At 40.1% G+C, this 15115-nt stretch overlaps 1 protein-coding gene across 1 annotated transcript in view; it reads right to left on the reverse strand.

Moving 5' to 3' along the window:
* Nucleotides 1-3338: 3338 nt before the first annotated feature.
* Nucleotides 3339-15115, reverse strand: part of MAP3K7CL (MAP3K7 C-terminal like) — a 58686-nt gene continuing 46909 nt past the window's right edge. Inside the window, exon 5 of the mRNA XM_075543403.1 lies at nucleotides 3339-4470. Within this exon, the coding sequence (XP_075399518.1) occupies nucleotides 4290-4470 (181 nt within the window). The 3' untranslated portion in view covers nucleotides 3339-4289. The remainder of the gene's footprint in view (nucleotides 4471-15115) is intronic.

Below are 15115 nucleotides of genomic sequence, written 5' to 3' on the forward strand. Positions count from 1 at the left end.
AGGGAAGCATGTTCAACCACATCTTGAAGTCAAAATATTCAGGATGTGGGAAACGCTACAGGAAAAACTACCCAGTTCCTTAAACACACACATAGAGTGAGTCAAGAGTTCACCAACTGATTGATGAATAAAGAAAATGTGGCAGATTCATATAATGAAATATTACTTGGCACTAGAAAAGGAGATGAGATACTGATGCAAGCTCCATGAATGAACTGTTGGAATGGTGTGTTAAGTGATGAAGCATGTGGTTAAGATGACGTGTGGTATGAGTCCATATATGTGACATGTTCAAAATAGGCAAATCCATACAATCAAAATATTAGGTTCCAGGTGTTCAGGGAAAGAAGAAAGGAGGATAACTAATGATTGGTAAAGGATTTGTTTTGGGAGTGGTAAATTGTTCTGAAATTACTGTCCTTGTAAATTATAAGTGATTATAAAATAATAAATTATAAAGGAGAGTAGAGATGGTTGTACAATTCTGTGAATATATTTAAAAACCACTGAATTGTACACTTAATTTCTTTTTTTCTTGAATTGTACACTTTGAAAGGAAAAGCTTTATATTTGTGAATTATCTATCAATGATGTTTTTTAAAGGGGTAGGATAAACTATAGATTAAAAGAGTCACATCAACCAATTCCAAACCATGGACATTATGTAGATCATAATTCAAAAAGCAAACTATAGATTATACTTATATATACAAGTGAAACTATTGAGATCATTTGTACACTAAAAGCACGATGGTATTGAGCATTTATTATGGGGAATTATTGAATTGTGTTTCCCTAAAAAGATATGTTGAAACCCTATCCCTTATAACTGCAATGCAGTAAGTGCAACAATGAGCTGAGAAAAGAGCAAATGTGAGGATGGGACAGGATCAGGCCGTGTTTTGTTCTGTTGTATTTAGGGGACTATAAGCCAGAATTGGCTCAATGTCACCTAACAACAACAGTGACCTACCTGTAATATTTGGAAGACTGAGAATTCTCAATACTGTGCTCATAGGAAATCTATACATAGACATGAGGCAGTCATTCAATGAGAACAAGAGGCAACACTCCGTGGTTTAGAATTGGGAAGAATCTGCAGCAGTGGTGCATTGTTTTCCCATATGTATGGATGAGGAGCGACGACTTCATGGAGCTAGACTATGAAGAACGTGACATCAAGATGAGAGGAAAGCTCACTAACCATTACAGTATGCACATGACACCAAAAAAGGACTTAATGTTCTTATTGATGAAGATCAGAGACTACAGTCACCAGCGTGCATTACACATCAATGTGAAGAAAACAAAAATCTTTAGTCCCTGTGGACAGCGGGAGAAAACGCTGAGTGATCCCTTGCCAGTGTCATCATTGTTGCTATGTTTGAGCCCATTGCTGCAGTCATGGGGCCATTCCATCTCTTAGCGGGTCTTCCTCCTTTCCATTGCCCCTCTTCCAGGTATGATGCTCTTCTCCAGGGACTGGTCTCTCCTAACAACATGTTCAAAGGATGGGAATCTTGCCACCCTCAATTCCCATGGACAGTTTCACTGTCCTTCATGGCAGATTTGTTTGTTCTTCGGGCAATCCATTGTGCAATCGATATTCTTGGTGAACACAGTCATTCAAAACAGCAATTCCTCTTCAGTTTTCCTTATTCAAAATTGCATTTGCTGATTGAAAATATCATGGCTTGGGTCAGGAGCAAAGATCTTTACTTTTTAACACTTTCAAGAGATCTTTTGCTGCAGGTTGTCCCAATTCAATATATTGCTTGATTTCTTGTTAGTGTTTCTCTGGGCATTACTTTTTGATTCAAATAAAGTGACATTCATAATAACTTTAATATTTTTTCCATTTATTGTGTCCCCTATCCACAAAAACAAACAAACTCACTGCCATCAGGTCAATGCCAATCCATAGCAACCCTATAGGATGTAGTAGAACTGCCCGTATGAGTTTCTGAGACTGTAACTTTTCACAGGAGTAGAAAGCCCATCTTTGTCTCAAAAATCAGCTGGTGGTTTCGAACTGTTGACCTTGTGGTTCACAGCCCAACTTGTAACCACTAAACCACCAGAGCCCTTTGTGTCCCCTAAAGAATGTCAGTAAATATTTATTGAAGGAATGAAGGAACATTTGTATATGAATTGTGACTGGGGAACAGAGTATAAACTACAAGTGGGAGTGGGAAGGTGTTACTCGGCTACCATCCCCACCACATTGATCGGGATCACAATACAGAAAGTGCTACACAGATAGCAGGAGAGAGAAAAAGAATGTAGAACAATATTCAACATCATAAAAAGACCAGACTTACTGGTCTGATCAATTTGAGATGGATAGAACTTCTGAGACTGTGATCCTTTGAGATCCTTCAGGCCTGACACTGAATCCACCCACTCCTTCACCTTCAACCATCATACCAAGGAGGGCATACTCCTCAGTCATTCGAGGCCCAAGTGGGAACATCTGCCTAAAATCGAAGCTAGGAAGGAAGGAAGGAAGGAAGGAAGGAAGGAAGGAAGGAAGGAAGGAAGGAAGGAAGGAAGGAAGGAAGAAGGAAGACTGGAATTGGGGAACCCACAGAGGAAGTGGGGAAAGTGCTGTTACATTGAGCGGCCTGGTACCAGTGTGATGGAACAAAATGTGCATAACTTGGAGTTTTTATTTGCTCTGTAGACTTTCACTTAAGCCACAATGAAAGGTTTCAGGGCGGTGGGAGGGGTGGAGGGACGATTAACTGTGGGTTTTTTAAAGGTACATCAGGTCTTTGTAGACTGTATCACATTACAAGAAATGGGTAACCCTGCAAGAAGCTGACCTTGGCATTTGTCCAAACTGCCCAGTGAGGAGGTCTCAAATTCACTGCTGTTTGGGGTCCGTGGAATCGTGGCTGTGGGGTTTGTTCTGTGCATTTCAGGATGTCTGTCTGGCAGCATCCCTGGCTTTTATCCACTGGGTGCCAGTAACACCTCCCCACACCCACTTGTGACAAACAAAAAACTCTTCCTAACACACTGCCAAATGTCCTCCCCGGGGAGCAGGGAGAAGGACACAACATAACCCCAGTTGAGAAATATTGGTCAATTCTTGTCATTTTACTGTTTTAATCAGTTTTTAATGGTTTCTTGGTAAATATCTCCGGACACAAAGGCATCATATTCAGTAAAAATGTTCTGAGTTGTGTAAGAAGCCACAGACTTTTCCAGGAAAGGGGACTTTGCTTCTTGGGACATGCAAATACACCTAAGAACAATTTCTGTTGAGGCTTAGGCAATTGCTTCTTTGAGCGTAAGGGGGCAAGAAAGAGGCAAAATACAAGCTGACAGTTTTGATCCATGTTTAATGAAAAAGTTACAGGAATAGAAATGGACATAGTACAAAGAGATCAATTTGAGGAAATATGATAGGTAGAGCAGGGAAAAAATAATTGTAACCCTCGATTTACTCATGGATTCCTATTATTTATTACTTATTCAAAACCTCTCCAAAAATTCAAAGCAAAGTGACACGAGACTGCTGGTTTCATGAGAGCTTTCAGCGTCCAATGATACCTTCCCCTGTCCCAACAAGCAAAGGCAGAGAAGCCAAGCATGAGATAACGCGGCCAGAAGGAAACGCAACCGTATCCGGTTTTTCATTACAACAGCAAGTCAGCACTGGCCAATGTGCTGTGGGCACAAACATGCTTCCTGCTCCTATTTTCACGAGAAAGCGTTTTTGATACATGATCAGTTATTCTGAGTACTATCAGTCATGGAGGGATTAATCTGACTCTGGTGAACATAAATCTATACAGGGGAGTTACTGGTGGCCAAACATTAAAGGCATGAAAATGTAAAATGCACACTTGGTGAACTGCAGTGAGCTTTTCGTGCGTAATTTCCATGGCTTAACTCTGCCCGGCTCGTGGCTCTTAATAGGACTAATTACGACTTTATTTCATCATCTTGCCCCTGGTGTACGTTTTGACTACCTTCCTAAATAAGCAGCTATTTTTCTTTTCCAGCGCTATATACGTAGATCTTTGGGAAAGGATTCTGATCTCTGAACACATATCATGGGAACAGGTTCAACATAATTATCTTATTTCAAAAAAAAATTTTTAAAGCAATCTTTCTCTCAGGCTAGAAGCTGGCAAGCACGAAACTCATTATAGGCATTTGCCGTGTGGGTGATGAAGGGAAGTCATGATAGATTTTACTTTCATCCCTTAGAAATCAAAAGCTCTGGCCCGCGCACCGCAGCCGCCCCTGCTGCCGCTCTGGGCGCACTTGGCCGTGAGTTAGGACGAGCCCTGTCGCTTCTGGTACTGTATCCGAAGCTTCTCCAGCTGCTCCACACACTGCGACTGCGCCAGCTTCAGCGTCCGGTTCTCCTCGGCCAGCGCCTCGTACTCCCGGGCGAGCTGCGCGGCGTCCGCCTTCTCCTTTTCGGCCTGATCCAGCCTGGCAATGAGCTCCTTTCTGGAGATGCAAGGGACACGGGAGGGAGGGAGAAGTGTAACATTTAATGGGGGGAAATCCAATGACTGCGCAGTAGCATGCTAGAAACCAGACGTTCCCGTGGGTGCCTGTCGCTTTCGTTTTCCCAGCTCCCCGCGTCTGCACTGTTGCTGGAACCCATTCCAACTCCCTTTCGTGCCACATGACGAACTGTGCTCGCTACGGTTTTCTTTCTCTTTCTTTTTACAGTTTTATTGGCACTTCATCCACATAACATACAATTCAACAGTTCAACCATACCCAGAAGAGTTGTACAATCTTTACCACAATCAATTTTAGAACGTTTTCTCCGCCCCCATTGTTATTTGTGTTTTTGTCAATTATGGCAAAAATATGCACAGCAAAGCAATCCAACAACTTCCATAGGTAAAATCAGTGCCATTGGATGTACAACCACTACGGAATTCCTCCTCCGAATTGTCCCACCACCATTAAAATAAACGCAGTGCCCCCCCAAAACTCTTCTTCCTTCACGCCTGCTAACCATAAGTCAAGTATGGTTTCTTTTTCTTTCTTTCTTTTTATTTTTTAGTAGTTTTCTTAATATAATATTAACATCTCATATACTTCTATAGTTGAGCTGCTTCTAAAAAGAGTTGTATACAAACACATCGCAATCAGCCCTAATCACCCTCCCCCGCTCCTGCACCCACTGATTCCCCTCCTCCTGGATAAAGCATGACGTCAGTGATTCCCTGTATGCACCCACTCCTTCTGTGCTTCCTGAACTGGAAGACCTAACAGAAACAATAAAGAACAAAACAGAAAGAAGAAAACGGTAATAATGATGATGGGAAGGAAGAAAGAAAAGACCACCACAGTGGTTCTCAACCTTCCGAATGCCGGGACCCTTTCATACAGTTCCTCATGTTGGGGTGACCCCCCAACCATACAATTATTTTTGTTGCAACTCCATAACTGTAATTTTGCTACTGTTATAAATCATAATGTAAATATCTGATATGCGGGATGTATTTTCATTGTTACAAATGAACATAATTAAAGCAGAGTGATTAATCCCCCAAACAATATGTAATTATATACTGTGAAATATTTATTTCTAATTACAAATCAATGAAGTTTTGTCCTGAAACCCGGTGTAACATGGATAAGGGTACTTGGTTATGGGCGTATCTGCATGTAGGCAGACCCGCCTGGAGACGGATAGATGAGTGGTGTCTCAGTTCCTAAGACCGTTGGAAATAGTTTTCCAATAGTCTTGGATAACCTCTGTGAAAGGGTCATTTGACGCCCCCCCCCCCCCCCCGCCCCAAAGGGGTCAAACCCACAGGTTGAGAACCACTGGACTACCAACAATATTTAAAAAGCAAAAGAAGAACTTTCTGTCTTGGAACAATCGAGAAATATTTGAGCCTAAAGAAAATTCAGGAGGGGCCAAGAGAGAGGTCAACTGACCAAGTATCGTATCAGACTGTAGTTCGATTCACCATGATCAAGTTTACAATGATGTCTGTCTGATAGTAAAGCTATTCGAGTCTCTCTAGGGTTTCCAATGAATTATTTCTGTTTGGGAGGGTTTTTGCCCCACAAGTAGATCACCTGCCCTTTCTTTTTTTTTTTTAATCGTTTTATTGGGGGCTCGTACAATTCTTATCACAATCCATACATACACCCACTATGTCAAGAACATATGCACATTTATTGCCATCATCATTCTCAAAACATTTGCCTTCTACTTGAACCCTTAATATCTGCTGCTCGTTTTCCCCCTCCCTCCCGACTCCCCACTTTCTTTTAAGGAACTTTTGGATGGGTTCAAACTGCCAACCTTTGGGTTAGCACAAAATAACTTCTTAACTATTTGGACCATCCAGGGACCCCTTGCAAGTTTTAGATCCCTGTATTTTAATTTGCCACCTCTACCTAACACATCGAAACACGACATATCTAAAATCAAAGATTACTTAAGAGCACAGCATATTACAATTTATGAAAAAAGCAGATCTGTTTATAGTTCTTATGATTTAAGTTGCTGTCTATGGTGTGTTAGTAAGAGAACTAACTATATAGCGTGCCCCTTAACTCACCTTCATACTCTACAAGTCACTTGTTTTTGTTTTTTCCTTTTCTTTGATATTTCTGAGCATAATGACTCTTCACTAGGTTTCTTTGAATCAAGGTTTCCAACTCCTCCCCAACAGGTGTTAGTGTCCATGTCTTTCCCTAGTCCTTACATATGTGTGTGTGTACATATATACATTGCAACCTCAATGAACAAACTTGCCCTGGGTGATGCAAGAAGTTTGCAGTCAACTGCTAGCTGGAAAATGGATAGTTCAAACCCACTCAGCACTGGGGAAGACAGGCTCATAAAAACTACACCCAAAAAATCCCTGTGGAACAGTTCTACTTTGAAGCTTCTGGGCTTTTCATGAGTCAGAATCAGCTTGAAGGCACAGGATTCCATTTGGGGTTTAATTAACAATGTATCTGCATTTGGTACTGGCCGCTGGCTTGAGTTTAGGAAGCAGGATCAGCCAACTTCCCGGCTACTGATGGAGCACTTAACCTTTTGGGACACGCAGGTAGTCTTGATGGTGGAATACACTCTACTCGCAATCACTGTCTTCCTCACACTCACTCATGACTACAGACACCTTTCTCCCTTACTCCACTCTACCCTTCTGCTGGTTGAAGTTCTAAAGGCTCCTCTTCTTTCTTCTTTCCTTGTGCCGAGACTGGTCTGATACTATGTCGAATGAAGAGCGAGAACAAAAGGAAGTGAAAATTGCCGAAGGAGCTCCTACATGATGCAAACAGCGAGTGTACTTAGCTGCTAACTGAAACGTTGGAGGTTGAGTCCACCCAGAGCAGCCCCAGACAAAAAAGCTGGTGATCTTCTGAAAACCAAATAGAGCACGGCTCTACTCTGACACAAATGCGATTCGCATGGAATCGGACCCATGTGACTGCAGCTGGTTTTGAATTATTGAAAAACCGTCATCTTTGAGATTCCATTGCAAACAAGACCAAGGCCACTGGGAGGTGGGGGTAGGGAGAAGCCCTTGATCCCAAACTCAGTCTACCAAAAATTTTGTCGAGGCCACTCTTCAGCAACCAGGCAGCTGCTCATGGAGAAACTGCACCTTTTGAACTGTGGAGTCTGCTGTTACTTGGGCTTAGGGATATCTTATGAGTGTTTATTAAATTCATGGTTGTCAGTGGATATTGGAAAAGGAAACAAAGACCTTAAAACATGAAAAAACAAAACAAAAACCTCAACCTATAGTGTTCAAATAATCCAAAACAGAAAATGGGTTAACCAGCTCATCTCACTGACTTTAGGTCATGGTCTTCGAAAATGTCTAATGGTGCATTGCTCTCAGTAAATCCAAGTGGTGAAATATTTTATGTGTGTGTGCATTCATAGAGATATATGTCATTGTACTAATATTTAGGGGCGCTATAACGTATATCTAAATTTAGATACTTACAAGGGTACGATGGAATGTTAAAATAGTGAATGTTCAGAGAGAAGCAAGACCTTTCATAATCTCAAAGTAGCTTCTCACATTTTAATTATGAAATAGGAAAAGTGTCAAGAAATCGGATCAAACCACCTTAAACAAGTGATCAAACCTGCTACCACCTGTCATGGGGTAAATCTGTATCACATGGCCTGAGAAGAATATAGCATCATTTCTGTGGTATTGCTGCCGCACATGCATAGCTGGAATCTAATCACGAGAAACACCAAGCATCCTCAAACTAAGGGGAACTAGCCTGTACTCTTCATGGGGCAGAGGGGTAGGGAGACAAAATCATAAGAAGGATTCCAGATTTAAAGGGATAGTCCAGGTTTAAAGAGGCCAGAGAGGAATGACAGCTGCATGTCACGTGTCATCCTACAGTGTGTGTGTGTGGGGGGGGTGGGTGGGCGGGAGTAGCTATGAAAGACATTACTAGGTAATTAATGCAATTTGAACATGGGCTGTGAATTAGATAATAGTACTATTATCAATTATAGTTGTTAAAATGAGCTCAATCATGCCAGCAACCATGAAAATGGCGAGGAATGAAAATGGTTTTTTTTCTGCTACACATAGGATTGTTACGAGTCCGAGCTGATTCAACAGCAACAACAATCACTATCTAGGCTCAATTTCCAGATTTTAATTATTACACTGAATTCGTTATTTAGTGCTGGAACAGTAATACCACAAATAAAAATTTGTTCTCTCAAGCAAGAAGTATAAATCTAGGGTGCTAGCTCTAAGAGGAAGGTTTTCCTCTGTTGGTTCAGGGGCAGGTCCTGGTCTCCTTCAACGTACGTGGAGATCTCTCTGGGTCTGGACATCAATTTTCCTCTCGATCTAGGAGATTCTCAGTGCAGACCCCACGTCCAGATGATATTCTCTTCTCCTGGCTCTTCTGCCTTGGAGGTAATGTCTGCTTGGTTATTTGATTGCTTTTATATTTCAAAAGAGATTGACCCCAAATATAACTTAATCCTCTAGATTGGATTCTGCTTCATTGATATAACTGCCTCTAATCCTTCCTTATTAACATCATAGGTCAGGTATACAATACACAGTGTAATTATATCAGATCACAAAATAGATCATTATATTATAGGGAGAATCATGATCTAGCCAAGTGGATACATTTTTTTGTGGGACACAAGTTAATCTATACGATGTACCTTGGTTACATGAAAGAATGTGCTTAATTTTAGAAAATATTCACTGGAGTATTTAAGTACAATGGGTCATGATGACATATATGTGTGTATGTATATATACATGTATGTGTGTATACATATGTACATATATATAAAATGTAGAGTCATGGTTTCTTATATATCCTCCATGTAAGCCTTTACACTTTCATAAGATGTTAGGAGACTCTATCGCACCGACTTGTCCTTATGAAAAAGATGAAATTATCTGCTGCCACAAAGATTACAGAGCTGGATTGAACTTGAGACTTGATCAGTTGACCTCCCTCTTATCCCTGTCCTATAGAGTTGCCATTAGTCAGAATCCACTTGATGGCAGTGAGTGTGGTGTTTGTTTTTGTTTTTTAAGTTGAATCATTTTCCTTTTTAACCCATTCTTAATTTGTTCTATTTCTTAAATTATGTTCTGTTATCTTTTGGAATGAAAGAAATTGTAACCAATGTCACTGAACAAATTACATAGAAATTGTTAAATGAAAACCTAATCCGCTGTGTAAACCTTCACTAAAATCAATAAATTTTATTTTGAAAGAAAAAAAGATTACTGGGTGATATGAGTAGGAACCAACTCTAGGGCAGTAGGTAACCTTTCCGCTAATTATTCTGTACACCACATCAGAACAGCCCATTGGGCCTCCTTAGGGGACTCAAATTATGTTCCTTTCACTTGTTCTTTGATTTTGGGAAAAGGTGGTCTAAAGATGAAATATCACAGACGTAGGGTGGGCAGGGTAAGATTTCCTAACCCAATTCTTGAAGAATAACCCTGGAAACCTCATAGGATGATCGAGTACATTGGTGTAATGGGAAAATTCTTATAAACAAATTTCCTGACCTTTTTCTTTCCAACACAAGTTTTCAGTTAAAAAAAAAGATCTTCATAATAAGCCCTCATGATTGTCCTGTGTCTCTTGAAAATATTTATCAAGATGACTCTCTTGAAATCCCCCAATAAAACAATCACCATAACCTTCTGAGCTTACCTCTCTGTTTTGAATTTAACTGGCCCAGCAAATCCCTGCAAGAATTCAATATTTTGATGGGACCTTGTTCTCTGGATCATATTGGTAAACATAGGCAACCCCAGTTACAATTCCTTTCATAAAATAGTCTTTCATTAGCTTTTCTCTTGCTCAAAACACTGATAGGACAATCAGCTATTTGAGCAACCTGATCTTCCCATAACAGTTCTGGCACCCACTGAACTGAAAGCTTGCTGAGGACAAGATGCTCGCTTAAAATTGAAAGTGCCTAACCATGGGAGATCCAAACTGCAGGGGCTGTTTCATCAAGAGTAATTCTCTGACCTTTTCCCACTAGTTTCTGTACTTCAGCCATAGTCCCTTCATTCATTGAGATAATGGACTTCTCTCTCTGGCCTCATCTCTGAGGTCTTCCCAGCCTTCCTTAAACTACTTATTCATCTAAATCCTCTTGTCTGATGTGAGGCAGTATTCCCATAAACTTGTAAAGCTTCAATGATTTGGAAAGATGTCCACTTGAGTTTGTTTAAAATGTTGTGTTAGCCCTCATCTCAAGATCATTTCCCTGTCACAAAAGGTCCCCTTTTTGAAATCACCTTCATGAGAAGAGCACATGTATTACTTGTCTGCAGTGATCTCACATGATCAGTGACTGAATGATGTAAATGACTGACATGTGGTCAGTCTTGCACCTTCCTTGTGATTGTCAGTATTTTAAGCCCATCATTAACGCGACTGGGTCAATCCTCCAATCAAAACTATGCTCTCGCCCTTGCTGAGCCTACACTTCACTACACACAATCCCCTTCTTTGGCATCGTCCCTCCTAATTAGGTGTCGAAAACAAGAAATTCAGATCATATTTAATCATGTTACATTAAGCTGTAATTGGCTAATTTTCAGAAGGAGACCACGAAGCCTTCCTTCTGAGTATGATTTTGTCTGGAACCTCTGCTGAAGCCTGTCCACAATCCGTGACCCTCCTGCAAAACCCAATAAATGCTTTCTGAATGGATAATTGAAGAATAAGTTACCTCAGAAGCAAATAACTTACAGGGGTTAGTTTTAAAAAAACGTCTGTTTTTTAAAAAAACTACATTTTGCATTTGATCAGTTTATAGGCTGGTGATTCACCACCACCACCACCACCACCCGAGTTATCTTATTGGATCCTCCCTATAAGCCCCTGTGGTAGAGCAACTGCCATGAAATATACCATTTGAAAAAAGGAAAAACAGGGACTTAGAGTGCACATTTAACTGAAAAACAGTCACCGCTGGTAACAAACCACCAGAAGCTAAACATTTACTTCTGGTTAAAGGTTTAGAGCCATTTCCATTTAAACATAATTTAAGCAGTTAAGTATTTATTAATAAAATTCCTTATATAACTATTTAAAATAAATTTATAAATGAAAAAAACAGACATGCTTCAAAGCTCTTCATACACTCCTTCTTTTTCCTTGTTAAATGAATTTTGTCATACAAATGGTTCAGGAGACAAATTTTGCTTTCAAATCCTAGCCTAGGAGTTAGCATACGGGGATGGGAATGACAATGATTATTTTTCTAGTTCCATATCTGACCTTGTTAAAACTTCCAAAGTCATATGTTTTAACTGATATGGATAACAAATCATAACATCATAGAAATTACAGCTAAATGGAATCAGAGAATTTTAGTCTAACCTTCTCACATAAGAGAAAGTCAATAATAATTTATCTTTTGCTAGAATAATAATTTTCAAAGCATTTTCTTTCTACTTGAGCGCTTGATATCAGCTCCTCGTTTTCCCCTCCCTCATGAACCCTTGATAAATTATACATTATAATTTTCATATCTTACATCACCCTATATCTCCCTTCACCCACTTTTCTATTGTTCATCTATTGTTGATCCTTGAGATTAATTCCCCATTTCTCCCCTCACCTTACCCTTACCCTCCTAGAATCTCTAGTCTCATTATTGGTTCTGAAGGGTTTATCTGTCCTGGATTCCCTGTGTTGCAGGTTCTCATCTATAGCAGTGTGCATGTTCTAGTCTAGTCGTATTTGTAAGGTAGAATTGAGGTCATGATAGTGGGGGTGGGTGGGAAGCATTAAAGAACTAGAGGAAAGTTGTATGTTTCATCAGTGCTATACTGCACCCTGACTGGCTTGTCTCTTCCTTGTGACCCTTCTGTAAGTGGATGTCCAATTGTCAACAGATGGGCTTTGGGTCTCCACTCTGCCCTCCATCCCCCACCTCTATTCACATTGGTATGATTTTGTTCTGGGTCTTAGATGCCTGATACCTGATCCCATCAACACCTCATGATCACACAGGCTGGTGTGTTTCTTCCATGTGGGCTCTGTTGCTTCTCTGCTAGATGGCCGCTTATTTATCTTCAAGCCTTTAAGACCCCAGATGCTATATCTTTTGATAGCCGGGCACCACCAGCTTTCTTCACCACATCTGCTTATACCCCCATTTTGTCTTCAGCGATCGTGTCAGGAAGGTGAGCATCACAGAATGCCAGATTATTAGAACAAAGTGTTCTTGTGTTGAGGGATTACTTGAGTTGAGGCCAAATGCTGGAACATGATTTTTGATATAATGTGAAAATGATAACATGTCATCAGTGAGAAAACCACCACTTTGGGTGCCACAGTAGGTTGTCTGCTACTCCATCTTCAGCTCTCAAAAAACTCAAACCAAATGTAATGTCACCAAATCAATTCCAACTTATAGTGACTCTGTAGACAGAGTATAGCTGTCCTTGTGAGTTTCTAAGTATGTAAATGTTCACAGGAACAGAAGATCTCGTTTCTTTCTTGGAGCCAATGGTGGCTTCAAACTCCTGACCATGGCGGTAAGCAGCCCAAACACATAACTTACTAAGCTCCCAGAGCTCCATCTAAAAGTTACTTGTCAGAAAAATATTTTATTTACCAAAACAAATGGGGAAGGGAAAAGTCCAATTGAGTTGGTAAAGAGAACTTTGAAATGTTGGGGAAACTAATAGCAAAATTAATGAGATCGTTTGACTTCCATGAGACGGATACATGTGTTCATCCTTCAGGCAAATATTGCTTATTTTTAGATAGATCATGACCATGGTTCTCAGAACTTGTAAAAATGTATTAAAGACTATTCAGAAAAGAATAAATTCTTGACAGTTTCGTTTGTTTGTTTGTTTGTTTTTCCCCAGTCAGCTAAAGAGTAATATAGTAATTGTTGTTCTTGAGTTAATTTCCCTCAAGTCAATTCCAGAGCTATTTCATTGTATTTTCAAACGCTGTTACCTTTGGATATCAGATCGTTAGCTCTCTCTTCTGAAATGCATTTGGCTGTATACGAGCCACCAAATGTTGACAAATAGTTAAGAACTTAATCATCTGAGTCACCCAAATGTACAACTGAATAAAACACTTCCTGGTCTTGCACCATCCTCATAATTGTTCTGGTGATTAAGCTCCTTGTTGAAACCACCGTGTCAAACCATCTCACTGTGGGCCTACATCCTTTTTTCTATTCCTCTATTTGACCAAGCATGATGTCCTTCACCAGGGACTGGTCTCCCCTGACAACATGTCCAAAGTATGTGAGATGAAGTCTCTCATCACCTTTGCTTCTGAGAAGCATTTTGGCTATACTTGTTTTTTTGTTTCTTTTTATTTTATTTTATTTCTTAGTTTCATTTTTGGATTGTTCCCAATCCAAATATTGTCTTCCCAGACTGGGTGCATAGCTAATGTAGTGAAGAAAGATGATGGTGCCCAGTTATCAAAAGTTATAGCATCTGGGGTCTTAAAGGTTTAAAGTTAAACAAGCGGCTATCTAGCAAAGTTAAACAAACGGCCATCTAGCAGGGAAGCAACAAAGCCCACATGGAAGAAGCACATCAGCCTGTGTGATCACAAGGTATCAATGGGAACAGGTATCAGGCATCACAAGACCCAAAACAAATAACATTTCTATGTGAACGAGGAGGGGTCAGAATGGAGACCCAAAGCCCATCTGTACATAAATGGATATCCCCTCACAGAAGAGTCACAAGGAAGGGAGGAGCCATCCAGGGTGTAGTATAGCACCAAAGAAACACACAACATTCCTGTAGATCGTTAATGCTTCAATACCCTCCCCCTCCACTATCATGACCCCAGTTCTACCTTACAAATCCTGCTAGACCTGAGCATGAACAATGGTACAGATAAGAACTCTAGACATATAGAATCCAGGACAGATAAACCCCTTAGGGCCAATGATAAGAGTGGCTATACCATAAGGGTAGAGGGAAGGTGAGGAGAGAAAAGGGAGAAAGGGGAAACCAATCCCAATGATTGATATATAACATCCACACACCCCAGGGGGATGAACAACAGAAACATGAGTGAAGGGAAACAACAGATCATGTAAAATACAAAAATAAAAATAATTTATAAATTATCAACGGTTAACTAGGATGGGAGAGTGGGAGAGGGAAGGCAAAAATGAGCTGATACCAAGGGCTCAAGTAGAAAGAAAATGTTTTGGAAATGATGATGGAAACATATGTAAAAGTATGCTTGGTACAATTGATGTATGGACTGTTATAAAAGCTGTAAGAACCCAACAAAATGAATTATTAAAATAAATAAATAGGCAGGTAGATAAATAGATTTTTAAAATTGTCGACTATCAAATCTTTTCCAATTCCTGGCTACACTTCTTAAAATAAATTCATAACAATACTTTCATCTTGGGTATAATTTTATTATATAATAAAGATTGAGACTGCTATATTTTTAGTGCTTGAGAGAGGTGCATGTAAAAGCACTCATACACTGGGGAAAAGGCATAGCGGTGGCAAGATGGCAAAGACGTGAAGACCTATCTGCCTTCACTTTATGCAGGTAAGTGAATGGTAAATGAGTAAAGTCCCTACAAATGAATATCTCAGAAGCA

The sequence above is a fragment of the Tenrec ecaudatus genome, chromosome 2 (genome assembly GCF_050624435.1).
Source record: "Tenrec ecaudatus isolate mTenEca1 chromosome 2, mTenEca1.hap1, whole genome shotgun sequence".
NCBI classification, from domain to species: Eukaryota; Metazoa; Chordata; class Mammalia; order Afrosoricida; family Tenrecidae; genus Tenrec; species Tenrec ecaudatus.